This window comes from Lepisosteus platostomus, chromosome 14 (assembly GCF_059453375.1).
Source record: "Lepisosteus platostomus isolate fLepPlt1 chromosome 14, fLepPlt1.hap1, whole genome shotgun sequence".
Lineage (NCBI taxonomy): Eukaryota > Metazoa > Chordata > Actinopteri > Semionotiformes > Lepisosteidae > Lepisosteus > Lepisosteus platostomus.
The window spans coordinates 215,153-229,772 of NC_142624.1; the positions used below are offsets into that span (position 1 = coordinate 215,153).

Sequence of the window (14,620 nt, forward strand, 5' to 3'; positions counted from 1 at the left end):
CCAGTCTCCCCCCAACGATGAATACCCCAGGACTGACCGGTCCAGCACACAGGGATAAATACCCCAGGACTGACCGGTCCAGCACACACACACAGCAATCAGTACCCCAGGACTGACCGATCTAACACACACACACAGCAATCAGTACCCCAGGACTGACCGGTCCAGCACACACACAGCAATCAATACCCCAGGACTGACCGGTCCAGCACACACACACAGCAATCAGTACCCCAGCCACCCCTGTGCTTTCCTGGCCTCATGTACCAAACCTGTGTGTGAAAGTTTCCCTTCAGTAAAAACCTGATCAATTGCTTTGACATCCAGGATGACAGGAAAATTAGAGGCTGGCTAGAGACCTCTAGTGGTAGATCCTTGTGAGTGCAGAAAGTTCTCGGACTGCCACTCTTTACTAACACAGTTCACGAGCGCACTGTGAACATGCCCTGCTACACACACGTCATATTATGCAAGTGTTAACAAAATAGTCCATATACAGTATAAACACAGTGGGAGACCCCACACCCACAGCTCAGCTCTGTACTGTGTGTATAGAGCCTGGAGAAGAGGTAGACAGTCTGAGCTTGTCCTTTCTGGACAGCCAGCTCTGCCTGTGTCCAGTGTCTCTGGCCAGGCTGTGGTCACTGAACCTGTCCTCTCTGGACAGCCGGGTCTGCCTGTGTCCAGTGTCTCTGTCCAGGCTGTGGTCACTGAGCCTATCCTCTCTGGGCAGTCAGGCCTGCCTGTGTCCAGTGTCTCTGTCCAGGCTGTGGTCACTGAGCCTGTCCTCTCTGGGCAGCCGGGTCTGCCTGTGTCCAGTGTCTCTGGCCAGGCTGTGGTCACTGAGCCTGTCCTCTCTGGGCAGACAGGTCTGCCTGTGTCCAGTGTCTCTGGCCAGGCTGTGGTCACTGAGCCTGTCCTCTCTGGATAGCCAGGTCTGCCTGTGTCCAGTGTCTCTGGCCAGGCTGTGGTCACTGAGCCCCGGGGGCAGAAGGGTGTAACTGCAGCCCCTCCCACACACAGGGTTCACGAGGCTGTGACGCAACCTGCCCCTCCCTCCCGCGGGCGCCGCCTCTCAGCTGACTGCCTCTCACGTGACCGCGCGCCCCCGCCAGCTTTTGTGCGCGCCCCCCAGCGCAGGTTCCCGTAGACAGAGGCCGTCAGTCTCACAGCCTGGAGGAGATGGACTTTCTCCTTGGCAGCCCGTACGCCACCCCGGTGGGACAGAGGATAGGTGAGCCAGACGCCCAGCCGAGTCCCGGGTCAGCGGGGCTGCGGCTTGGGCCGAGAGGGTTTCGGAGCGAGCGAGGGCGGACGGGTTCGGCCAGGCTCGGCTTCACAGTTTACGGAAGAGTTAGTTCGTGACCGGCGTGTGACTCGACCAATGACAGTCGGAGGGCGGGCTCTGGTGAGACAGCTCCTCGGCGTGATTGGTGCGACCCAGTTGTGTGACTCGACGCTTGTCCAATCGCGGCGCGGCGTGTGGACCGACGGGGCGGTACTCGGAAAAGTTTTTGAAGCTGTCGCAGTGGAGTGGCGAAAAAGACGCGAAGTTTTGCGGTTCGAGATGAACCCGGTTAAAGCGAAAAAGTACCCGAACCAGGCTCGACTACAGACCAAAGCCCTGTTGCTTTGTGCTGTTTTGTTTTGCCGCAGAAGTGAGTCGGGAGATGTGAATAATCTCGCTGGGTCCGCACGGTCCGGCCCCGGTTTCGGGATGAGCTGGGTCACGGGAGCGGTTCCGTGGCCGAACCGGGCCGGCATCTCCGTCTGCACTGGGCTCCCTAAGTGGGTTGCGGCAGTGACGAATCAGACTAGGCCTCGGTCCTGAGTGGGATACAGACAGCAGTCTGAGACTCTCCAGGCTGGACTGGACTGGACTGGGAGCTGGATTAGTTATTCACTGAGATTATAATCAGACTCCAGTGACAGAGCAGTCTGAGACACTCCAGGCTATACTGGACTGGACTGGGAGCTGGATTAGCTCTTCACTGGGATTATAATCAGACTCCACTGACACTGACAGCAGGCTGGACTGGACTGAGTGGGCTGTGGGCTCAGTGATGAGGGGTGGGGCAAATAAGGAGTGGGGTGTTTGAAGTGTCTTTGTTGTGTTGACAGAAAATGCCACGAGTGCTACTCTCCAGTCTGAGGACTGGGGGCTGAACATGGAGATCTGTGACATCATCAACGAGACTGAGGAGGGGTATGACATCACACGGCATTAACTGTCAGCACAACTGTCAGTGTTATCAGAGCCCAGACTTCCACACACAGTGTCTGCAGTAAGTCAGTGTGTGCTGTATCGGTGGGAGTGTGACACACGGAGGTGTGTCGTGCATTGACATGCTTGGAGATGCGTGTGAGCATGCCAACACACACACTGACATGCACACACACCCTCGCTGGCCCACAAACACATGTACCTATAGTATTCATTTGTGTTGCTGTTAGGATTACTTTTGCTAATGTGTTGTGTTTTTTATTCAGGCCAAAAGATGCCATCAGAGCCTTGAAGAAGAGAATTGTGGGCAATAAGAACTTCAGAGAAGTCATGTTAGCACTGACTGTGAGTGACCAATACTCCTCTCTGTGTGTGTGAGTGTGCGCGTGTGTGCGTGCGTATAGCCCTGACTGTGAGTAACCAATACTCCTCTCTCTCTGTGTGTGTGTGTGTGTGTGTAGCCCTGACTGTGAGTGATCGATACTCCTCTCTCTCAGGTGCTGGAGTCTTGCGTGAAGAACTGTGGTCATCGGTTTCATGTCCTTGTAGCGAGCAGGGACTTTGTGGAGGGGGTTCTGGTCCGGACTATCTTGCCCAAAAACAACCCACCGCAAATCGTCCATGACAAGGTTCTGAGCTTGATTCAGGTACTGTGATCATGAGAGGGGTTAATACACACACTCCTCCTGCACACTACTGTACACTGACACTGCACTGAGAGAGAGGGGTTAATACACACACTCCTCCTGCACACTACTGCACACTGACACTGCACTGAGAGAGAGAGAGGGGTTAATACACACACTCCTCCTGCACACTACTGTACACTGACACTGCACTGAGAGAGAGAGAGGGGTTAATACACACACTCCTCCTGCACACTACTGTACACTGACACTGCACTGAGAGAGAGAGGGGTTAATACACACACTCCTCCTGCACACTACTGTACACTGACACTGCACTGAGAGAGAGAGGGGTTAATACACACACTCCTCCTGCACACTACTGTACACTGACACTGCACTGAGAGAGAGAGGGGTTAATACACACACTCCTCCTGCACACTACTGTACAATGACACTGCACTGAGAGAGAGAGGGGTTAATACACACACTCCTCCTGCACACTACTGTACACTGACACTGCACTGAGAGAGAGAGGGGTTAATACACACACTCCTCCTGCACACTACTGTACACTGACACTGCACTGAGAGAGAGGGGTTAATACACACTCTCCTCCTGTACACTACTGTACACTGACACTGCACTGAGAGAGAGGGGTTAATACACACACTCCTCCTGCACACTACTGTACACTGACACTGCACTGAGAGAGAGGGGTTAATACACACACTCCTCCTGTACACTACTGTACACTGACACTGCACTGAGAGAGAGAGGGGTTAATCTGCTCAGTGTGTCTGTCTCTCCAGTCTTGGGCTGATGCGTTCCGGAGTTCTCCATCTCTGACAGGAGTGGTGTCGGTGTACGAAGACCTGAGGAGGAAAGGACTGGAGTTCCCAATGACTGACCTGGATGCCTTGTCCCCTATACACACTCCACAGAGGGTATACCTGCTGTACTGTCCCCTATACACACTCCACAGCAGATGTGTAGACACTGTACTGTGCTGTGCTCTGTACACACTCCACAGCAGGTGTGTAGACTGTCTGTACTGTGCTGTGCTCTGTACACACTCCACAGCAGGTGTGTAGACTCTGTCTGTACTGTGTTGTGTTGTTCAGGTTATGTGTTCAGCGCCTGTGGCAGTCAGGAGGGCCGGAGAGAGAGTGTGTGTTCTGTCCTGCGTCTCTGTGGTCATGCTGATCCCTCCTGTCTCTCCCGTCCTTCCAGAGTGTTCCGGACACCGATCCCTCCCACGCTTCACCTCAGGACTCCACGGCGCCCCCTGCTGTCCCAGCGCAGAGCCCCGCGCGCACAGGGGGCCCCTTCGACCCCTCTTCCGAGCAGGTACCCTGAGACGAGCAGCACTGCTGTCAGCGCTGACGGGCTGCGGCTCACTGACTCTCTCCCTGCTCCCCCAGAGGGCGAAGCTCTCGGCTGACCTGGAAGTGGTTCGGGGGAACGTGGCAGTCATGTCGGACATGCTGAGCGGAGTGAATCCGGGTCGCGTGGAGCCCTCGGACCTGGAGCTCTTGCAGGTGTGACTCTCCCTGTCGCCCTGCCTCTCAGTTCGGTTCGGTTCAGGAATCCTCCCTCTCCCAAATGAACATATGAACATTTTAGCCCGTCTCTCTCTCTCCCTGCCAGGAGCTCAACCGGACCTGCCGCGTCATGCAGACCCGGGTTCTGGAGCTGATCCCTCAGGTCGGGGCTGAGGGGCTGATTGAAGAGCTGCTGATTCTCAACGACACCCTGAACGGGGCCTTCACTCGCTACGACAGGTACACAGCTACACACTGGTACTCAGCTGCACACTAATGCACAACTGCAGTTGTCTAATCACTGTGTCTGTGCGCAGGTTCGAGAGACTCCACAGCAGACAAGCTGGCTCGACTCAGGTGAGTCTTTAGTTCATCAGTTATTTGTCTACTCTCTCTGTGCAGTGTCAGTGTACAGTAGTGTGCAGGAGGAGTGTGTGTATTAACCCCTCTCTCTCTCAGTGCAGTGTCAGTGTACAGTAGTGTGCAGGAGGAGTGTGTGTATTAACCCCTCTCTCTCAGTGCAGTGTCAGTGTACAGTAGTGTGCAGGAGGAGTGTGTGTATTAACCCCTCTCTCTCAGTGCAGTGTCAGTGTACAGTAGTGTGCAGGAGGAGTGTGTGTATTAACCCCTCTCTCTCAGTGCAGTGTCAGTGTACAGTAGTGTGCAGGAGGAGTGTGTGTATTAACCCCTCTCTCTCTCTCAGTGCAGTGTCAGTGTACAGTAGTGTGCAGGAGGAGTGTGTGTATTAACCCCTCTCTCTCTCAGTGCAGTGTCAGTGTACAGTAGTGTGCAGGAGGAGTGTGTGTATTAACCCCTCTCTCTCTCTCAGTGCAGTGTCAGTGTAAAGTAGTGTGCAGGAGGAGTGTGTGTGTTAACCCCTCTCTCTCTCAGTGCAGTGTCAGTGTACAGTAGTGTGCAGGAGGAGTGTGTGTATTAACCCCTCTCTCTCAGTGCAGTGTCAGTGTACAGTAGTGTGCAGGAGGAGTGTGTGTATTAACCCCCCTCTCTCTCAGTGCAGTGTCAGTGTACAGTAGTGTGCAGGAGGAGTGTGTGTATTAACCTCTCTCTCTTTTTTAGGATCAAGTCTCCATCAACACATCTGACACTGCACTTATTGACCTCACTACTACACCAGTCATCCAATCCACGGTCCCTGAACCTGTCAACCAATCAGCAGTGAGCTCGCTTTCCAATCAGATGGCTAATCTCAGTGAGTACTGCCCAGCTTCATTCCCAGAAATCAGTTGATCCCGCCCCCTTGCCTGGCTGCACCTTAGTCAGATGGTTTGGATTTCTGCTCAGCTGTCCGTCCCCAGAGTGTATTGGTGCCTGGAGGTGGTCTGTTCTGCCTTTTCCTCTGGTCAGCTCACATTGTCACTGGCGTCTGCATAGCTGCAGGCCTCAGTGTCTCCTGTGTCTGACTGCGCAGCTCTGCAGAGCCATGTTCTTGACCTGTGGTCTCTGCGCAGCTGCAGCCCAGTGTGTTCACGTAGCTGCTCGCCTGTGCCCGACTGCGCAGATCTGCAGAGCTGTGTTCTTGATGTGTGGCCTCTGCACTCCAGTGTGTTCGGGTAGCTGCTCTCCTGTGTCTGTCTGTGCAGCTCTGCAGAGCTGTGTTCTTGACCTGTGGCCTCTGCACAGCTGCAGCCCAGTGTGTTCTGATGGGCAGACGCGGGTGGGACTGGCAGTGCGAAGACAGATTCCTTTCCTTCTGCCGTGGGAGGGCGGTGAGTGACCCTGGACAAGGCCCGGCTCTGGCCCCGGTCAGAACTGGGCGTGTCCGTGTGGTCGTTAGTGGATTATTGATCCCAGGTGTTCCTAGAAAGAGTCCAGGGTATGGGCAAGTTTAAGAACGCCCCCGGGCGTTACTGTCTGGCTGGGATCAGTAACTCGGCAGGACCAGTGCAAGACACGACTGGAATTGGACAGCGTGTGGCTTGTGTTGATCTATCGCAGGACTCTGCTTTGAGCAGTTCTATCTGTTGTGCCCATTGCTTTTTTTTTTATAAGATCACATTATTGGCCCTATACAATTTCTTGGATTGAGAATGTGTCTTTTCACAAACCCCAACTTGCTCTCCGTGAGACATACAGACAGGGAGAGAGAAGCTAGGGGTCAGAGCGCAGGGTCAGCCATTTATCCAGCGCCTTGCTCAGGGGCCCAACGGAGTAGGACTCCTCTGCCGGCCGCGGGATTTGAACCGGCAACCTTCCAGCCACAGAGACAGATCCTTCGCCACAGAGCCACAGCCCGTTGCTGCCCTCTTGTGGTACTATATATTATTGCGGGCTCCTGGTGCTCTGTATAAAGATTCCTTAAGCACATCTGCACCTCTGTGTCCTGTGTCAGGGTGACAGTGGGGTTACAGACAGAGACTGGACACTGGAGCTGGAGAGAGGATAGAGTCACCCAGAGCACCACACTGACACCCTTCATCATCATCATCATCACTCCTGAACAGACACTCAGTCTGTAACAACACGTCTGCACCTCTGTGTCCTGTGTCAGGGGGACAGTGGGGTTACAGACAGAGACTGGACACTGGAGCTGGAGAGAGGATAGAGTCACCCAGAGCACCACACTGACACCCTTCATCATCATCATCACTCCTGAACAGACACTCAGTCTGTAACAACACGTCTGCACCTCTGTGTCCTGTATCAGGGTGACAGTGGGGTTACAGACAGAGACTGGATACTGGAGCTGGAGAGAAAATAGAGTCACTCATTATTCTCTTTCTCAGCATTCAGTATAAAAATACGATTTCTGAGATATTAAAACTGAAATGGTTTTGTTTTGAGAAAGTGAATTTGTTCCCTGCTCTTTCATCACAGAGCCAGCAGGGGGCAGCGTAGTGCCAGTGCAGTGAGAGAGTCGGGGGTCTGTGCTCGGGCCAGGAGGGGTGAGAAGCTAGAAGAGGGAGGCGATGTGGCCCTGGCGGTGCTGCGGTTATAAATAGCCACACCAGGCCCAGTCTTCCTGTTGACAGACTCTGAGTCACATTCCTCAGGCCTGACGTCACAGACAGCACTATTCCATTACAGCACAAACTGATTGCTTTCCCACCTGCTGCCACCTGTGGGGGGATATCGCTTATCTGAGGATGTATCTGTATGTTTCTCTCTCTCAGTGCAGTGTCAGTGTACAGTAGTGTGCAGGAGGAGTGTGTGTATTAACCCCTCTCTCTCTCAGTGCAGTGTCAGTGTACAGTAGTGTGCAGGAGGAGTGTGTGTATTAACCCCTCTCTCTCTCAGTGCAGTGTCAGTGTACAGTAGTGTGCAGGAGGAGTGTGTGTATTAACCCCTCTCTCTCTCAGTGCAGTGTCAGTGTACAGTAGTGTGCAGGAGGAGTGTGTGTATTAACCCCTCTCTCTCAGTGCAGTGTCAGTGTACAGTAGTGTGCAGGAGGAGTGTGTGTATTAACCCCTCTCTCTCTCAGTGCAGTGTCAGTGTACAGTAGTGTGCAGGAGGAGTGTCTGTATTAACCCCTCTCTCTCTCAGTGCAGTGTCAGTGTACAGTAGTGTGCAGGAGTGTCTGTATTAACCCCTCTCTCTCTCAGTGCAGTGTCAGTGCACAGGAGGAGTGTGTGTATTAACCCCTCTCTCTCTCTCAATAGGTACAGCCTCAGTCTCAACTGTCTCTCCAGCATCAGGGGGAGATGATGACTTTGACATGTTTGCCCAGACTAGGGGAAGTTCTCTAGCTGAGCAGCGCAAGAGGTAAATACAGAGATCCTCACAGTGTTATACAGTATTAGACACGGGTGGACACGGTGTTATACAGTATTAGACACAGGTTGGACAGAGGGTTTTACAGGAGGACACGGTGTTATACAGTATTAGACACAGGTGGACACAGGGTTTTACAGGTGGACACAGTGTTATACAGTATTAGACACAGGTGGACACGGTGTTATACAGTATTAGACACAGGTGGACAGAGGGTTATACAGGTGGACACAGTGTTATACAGTATTAGACACAGGTGGACACAGTGTTATACAGTATTAGACACAGGTGGACACAGTGTTATACAGTATTAGACACAGGTGGACACAGGGTTATGCAGGTGGACACAGTGTTATACAGTATTAGACACAGGTGGACACGGTGTTATACAGTATTAGACACAGGTGGACACGGTGTTATACAGTATTAGACACAGGTGGACAGAGGGTTATACAGGTGGACACAGTGTTATACAGTATTAGACACAGGTGGACACAGTGTTATACAGGTGGACACAGTGTTATACAGTATTAGACACGAGTGGACACAGTGTTATACAGTATTACAGGTGGACACAGGGTTATACAGTATTAGACACGGGTGGACACAGTTATACAGTATTAGACACGGGTGGACACAGTGTTATACAGGTGGACACAGTGTTATACAGTATTAGACACGAGTGGACACAGTGTTATACAGTATTAGACATGGGTGGACACAGTGTTATACAGGTGGACACAGTGTTATACAGTATTGGACACGAGTGGACACAGTGTTATACAGGTGGACACAGTGTTATACAGTATTAGACACAGGTGGACACAGGGTTATACAGTTTTAGACACGAGTGGACACAGTGTTATACAGTATTACACACAGGTGGACACAGGGTTATACAGGTGGACACAGTGTTATACAGTATTAGACACGAGTGGACACAGTGTTATACAGTATTAGACACGGGTGGACACAGTGTTATACAGGTGGACACAGTGTTATACAGTATTGGACACGAGTGGACACAGTGTTATACAGTATTAGACACGAGTGGACACAGGGTTATACAGTATTACACACAGGTGGACACAGGGTTATACAGTTTTAGACACGGGTGGACACAGTTATACAGTATTAGACACGGGTGGACACAGTGTTATACAGTATTAGACACGAGTGGACACAGTGTTATACAGTATTACACACAGGTGGACACAGGGTTATACAGTATTACACACAGGTGGACACAGGGTTATACAGGTGGACACAGTGTTATACAGTTTTAGACACGGGTGGACACAGTTATACAGTATTAGACACGGGTGGACACAGTGTTATACAGGTGGACACAGTGTTATACAGTATTAGACACGAGTGGACACAGGGAGGTGGACATGGGGTTACCCTCGGGGTCACGCAGGTGAACCACAGTGACCCAGCTGCTCTGACTGACAGGCACACACATGGTGCCCCGCCCTCTCTCTCTTGCCCCGGGGCAGTATTTATAGCAGCAGCAGTGAGAATTCCTCTCCAGGCTCGTTCAGGGTAATTAGAGCCGCCTGCTCTCGAGCGAGGAGACGCCCCGGCTCGCCCCTCCCTGCAAGTCAGCCGGTGTGACTCCATTCCTCCTTCGCCTGGACACCAGCGCGGGCTTCACAGAGACAGCAGCCGGCAGCCCTGGACACTGGACACTGAGACACAGTTGAGCGCTGGACACTGAGACATAGAGGAGCGCTGGACACTAAGTCAGACTAGAGCAGGACTGGGCGCTGGGTCCTGAGCAGGCGATCGGAACAGTAACACCGGAGCTCAGCTGGATCCTGCACAGGACTCTGGGACACAGGAGTCGCGGGGCCGCCAGGATCCCGACAGTGCCGGCACAGCGATGGGATCCGTGAGTTTCTCCTGGAGTTCTCGGTTCGTTGGTCCGGCCGGCCGGCTGTGTTTCTGAGTCGGGCTCGGGTCCGGCTGCCTGATGGAGGAGTCCTCTCCCAGCGCCCCCCCGGCCGGGCGCGGCAGGGGGCTCCTGGGCCTCTCCCCCTTCCCGCCGCCGCCCAGCTCCTCCCGCCGGCCCAGCCACGCCCGCGACCGCGGCGGCTGCGCCTACGGGCTGGGCGTGGTCTGGGCACAGCTCCGCCCCTTCCTGCCCTTCTTCCTCATCAGCTGCCTGGTGGTCCTGCTGGTCTTCCTGCTGTTCCGCATCGTGCACAGCGGCCCCTTCACCGACCCGCTGTTCTTCCACCGGTTCGACCAGCGCCGGCCCCGGCCCGGCCCGGGCCCGCCGGGCAACCGCACCTGACGCAGTAGCCGGAGCCCCCGGGTTCGGGTTTGAGTCCGGTACTGGAGTCGGAGCCAGGAAGTGGACCCGCCCCGCCGGCTCGCGGCGTGCAGACCCGTGACAGAGCCCTGGGAGCACGGAACCGGCCCAACGAGCCCTGGAGCTGTGGAACCGGGCCTGTAGTCCACCGGCAGGGCCCAGCAGAACATGTCTTAGTAACGCAGCAGAACCCGTGCCGGGCTGGCCCTCACCCCCTTGGCTTCGAAGGAACTCTCGCAGGGTGTTCGGACTTGTGATCGGAGCTCGAGGCCCGGCCCGGTGGTCCCTCCCCAGCGGGCAGTCCTGGAGCTGATCGGGAGATCTCTGGGTCTATCGGATCCTCGGTACAGCCCTCCAGAACCTGAAGAGTGAGGGAACGTGGAGTCCTTCAGAACTGGGCCTGCCTGGCCCAGTGACTGATGGGGAGATTCACGGCGATGATGATGATGGTGATGGTGACCATGACACTGATAAAAACGCTTTGTTCTCTGAGCTGAGAGCTCGTCCTTGTTCACACTCCAGTAGATCTCCACTGCACTGTGGGTCTACTCAGAATAATTAAAGGTGTTTTCTGAACCTCAGCCTCCAAGACGAGTCTGTCTTCACCTCTTTGTGTCTCTCTGTCTCAATGTATCGTGTATTAGATAGCAGGAGTATAGTCCTGTAGCAAAATGTATCAGTTTGTACAGCGATCGGTGTGTGTAGTGGTCAGTGTGTGTGTTTTGGTCAGTGTGTATACAGTAATCAATATGTGTACAGGGACTGGTGTGGGTGTGTGGTGGTCAGTGGGAGCACGGCGATCAGTGTGTGTGTAGTGACCAGTGTGTGTAGTGACCAGTGTCTGTTCCTACAGTGTGTGTGTGGTGGTCAGTGTGTGTAGTGACCAGTGTCTGTTCCTACAGTGTGTGTGTGGTGGTCAGTGTGTGTAGTGACCAGTGTCTGTTCCTACAGTGTGTGTGTGGTGGTCAGTGTGTGTAGTGACCAGTGTCTGTTTCTACAGTGTGCGTTACGAAGACCCAGGGGCAGTGGAAGGTTTGGCTGGCGCCCTGGACACTCGGCTGCAGAACACTGGAGCGGTGAGTCTCTCTGGGAAAGTGGGATACTGGTTTATCACACAGGAGAGAGGATCCCAGACTGGTTTGAGCTCCCTCTGCTGTTCAGGGCAGGTATTGCATGAAGTTAACCTTGTGACCAGTCAATTCAATTCAATTCAAGGTGCTTTATTAGCATGACCGATGGGTACAATCAGTGTTGCCAAAGCAAATAAAAATAATAAAATTAACATGGAACAAAACTAAAAATAGAAGTAAAATAAACCAGTCTCTCTTGCCTGGCACCAGACTGAAGGGTCTCTCTGTCATTGAGCCGTTGCTACACTGTGACTGTATTAAACAGCCTGCCTGTAAGTAAAGCAAGTGTCTGTCTGTCTGTCTGTCTGTCTCTCTGTCTGTCTGTCCTGTCTGTCTGTCTGAAGGAGCCCCGCCCAGAGCCCGCCCCTCTCAGCTCCTCCCCTCACTCTGATTGGATGCTGGCCAAGGGAATGGTGGGTGTGACTGACGGGTGGCTGGGTGTTGGACTGGTTGGACTGCTCAGACTGGGGTCAATGGGGCTGTCCTGTCTGTGGTCACTATCTCTGTGGAAGTGTCACCCACTCTGCCTCCCTCTCTCTCTCCCTCAGATCCCTGTGACTCAGACTTGTGTGATGGATGACATTGAGCAGTGGCTTTCTGCAGACCTGGTGAGTCTGTCTGTCTGTCTGTCTGTCTGTCTGTCTGTCTGTCTGTCTGTCTGTCTGTCTGTCTGTCTGTCTGTCTGTCTGTCTGTCTGTCTGTCTGTCTGTCTGTCTGTCTGTCTGTCTGTCTGTCTGTCTGTCTGTGTGTGTGTGTGTGTGTGTGTCTGTACTGTCTGCACTGTCTGCAGACCTGGTGTCTCTCTCTGTGTCTCTGACCTGACTGATGACTCGAGTGCTGACCTGCTAGCCAGACGTGCTCTCATGGTTTCTCTGTGCTCTGTCCCCCAGCGAGACGGCGGCGCAGGAGAGGCGGAGGGGGTGACGAGCGAAGGTCAGTGTGACCCTCTCTTCAGGACCGCCTCTCATCGCTCGCGGTGTCTGATGTCAGTGCGTGTGACCCTCTCTTCAGGACCGCCTCTCATCGCTCGCGGTGTCTGATGTCAGTGCTCACGCCTTTCCTCCCGTCTGCGTGTGTTTCTGTCCTTCAGAATTCGACCGCTTCCTGGAGGAGAGAGCGAAGGCCGCAGACCGGCTGCCCCCCCTGGAGCCCCCCTCCGGGACGCCCCGTACCCCCTCCGGGACCCCCCGCCCCTCCAGCCAGCCAGCCCAGAAACAGGACAGCGTCCACGAGCAGCTGTTCGCCCTGTAGACACACACACACACAGTGACACACTCTCACACACAGTGACACACTCTCATATACTGACGCACATTGACAAACACACAGCTGCATCTGATGCACACAAACACACATTGACATACACACACAGTGACACACTGAGGCCACACACAGACGCACATCGATGCACACCCACTGAAGCACACATAGACACAGACTGACACACACTAATACACATAGACACAGACTGACACACACACACGCTGACACACTGATACACATAGAGACAGACTGACACACACACACGCTAACACATACTGATACACATAGACACAGACTGACGCACACACACTGATACACACCGATAGACATAGACACAGACTAACGCACACAGCGATAGACATAGACACAGACTGACGCACACACACGCTGACACACACACTGATACACATAGACACAGAGTGACAGAAACACGCGTGGATTGGCTCAAACAGAGCTAACCAGTAGAAATCATTCCCACTTCTCTGAGGTTATTGGTTGTGATTGTCCAGTCAGCCAGCAGGGGGCAGGAGCTTCTTTAGACCTGATGGGCCCTGAGGACAGGAGGTAGAAAGGAGGTGCTGAGATACTGAGGTTCTTAGCACAAGGGCTGTCCAGGGGCCCTCCAGAAACTAGAAGCGGTTTGTCTTTCCTGCTGCCACTGCACTGGTGTGGAGAGTGAGGTGCTTTTGAACCACACTAAGCAAAAACAGACGCAGTTCACTACGGAGATGGAGACCGGCCTACCGCTGGGACACGAGCACGCCAGGGACCCGAATAGCATTAGTATTAGTATGACTTAGAGTGAGCTCTGACCATGACTCCCGTTAACAGTGTGCTCCTGGCTGGGCTCTGCAATCCAGCAAATTTACCTGGACTGACTGACCGCGTCCGAGAGGGACAGTCACCAGGAGGGAGACGGTCAGTGAGAGAGTGACCAGGAGAGGCAGACTCCGATACCGATGAAGGACAATGTTGGTGTCTGTTATGAAATGTTAGTAATAAAACAGTAAAGCAATTTGGAAACCTGTCCTGTTGTATATGTCCCTCAGTGGGAAGTGTGTGATTGTGCCTGTGTGTAGCGGATTTGTGTTTGTGGTGTGTTTCATGTGCGCACACAGTGCGTGGTTGTGTGCAGGTGAGTGCAGTGTGATTGTGCTTGTGCATTGTGGGGTTGTGAAGCATTTAGACTCAACTCTTCTCTGTGCTGTGAGGCTGCTGTTCTAAATGTTGCTGAGGTGTCTTTGTGCACGTGTGTAATCTGCCCCACCGCTGACAGCTCGTGCTAGGTGTCTTGGCTAAGGGCCATGAAACACATCCAGACCTCTGCTTCCAGAGTCTGATCAGGGTCAGGATTTCAGGAACTCGTAACACCTGCCCTGGCCTCCTTACACTGGCTGCCAGTGGAATATAGAATGGATGGTGCCTGGTGTAGCTCCTGGCCGATTTAAGAGCATGACTGTGCTCCTCTGAATGTGAGAATTGGACCCAGATATCATCAGCAGCTCTGGTCTGTTGGTGCTGCAGAGTGTCAGCCCTGGGAGTCTGAAGGTCACTGTGACACAGACTGTCTACAGAGGTCACCTCAAAGAGCGAACTGCACCGTACAGAACACACACTACTGTAGACTGAGAGAGAGAGAGAGAGTGTACTCCTGGTGTGTGACAGAGCAGAAGTCTGAGCCCAACACTGTTAACTATCTCGACCAGTGAGCTAGCAGGAGTGTGGGAACAGTCTGCAGCTCCTGGTCTCACACTACATGACACAGCTGATGACCTGGTCCTGCTGTC

The 14,620-nt window shown here is 53.5% G+C and overlaps 1 protein-coding gene and 1 long non-coding RNA gene across 8 annotated transcripts in view; one reads left to right on the forward strand and one right to left on the reverse strand.

Annotated features, from left to right (window-relative positions):
* LOC148648484 (uncharacterized) overlaps positions 1 to 14,620 on the reverse strand; it is a 91,063-nt gene that overhangs the window by 61,933 nt on the left and 14,510 nt on the right. The gene's annotated exons all lie outside the window — the stretch shown is intronic.
* On the forward strand, positions 1,076 to 13,856 carry tom1 (target of myb1 membrane trafficking protein). 7 transcript variants are annotated; one of them, XM_088606986.1, is made up of 16 exons: positions 1,076 to 1,234; positions 2,122 to 2,206; positions 2,491 to 2,569; positions 2,722 to 2,871; positions 3,663 to 3,797; positions 4,084 to 4,200; positions 4,275 to 4,391; positions 4,501 to 4,634; positions 4,712 to 4,751; positions 5,472 to 5,604; positions 8,012 to 8,114; positions 11,441 to 11,516; positions 11,915 to 11,983; positions 12,119 to 12,178; positions 12,461 to 12,503; positions 12,661 to 13,856. In XM_088606986.1, exons 1-16 carry the CDS (start codon positions 1,183 to 1,185, stop codon positions 12,819 to 12,821), a joined length of 1,554 nt encoding a protein of 517 aa, XP_088463112.1. In that variant the 5' UTR covers positions 1,076 to 1,182; the 3' UTR covers positions 12,822 to 13,856. The 7 variants fall into 7 exon arrangements, with proteins under 7 accessions (XP_088463112.1, XP_088463115.1, XP_088463113.1 ...); XM_088606987.1 differs by having other exon boundaries at positions 1,170 to 1,234; positions 2,122 to 2,285; XM_088606983.1 differs by lacking the exon at positions 1,076 to 1,234 and adding an exon at positions 1,520 to 1,658.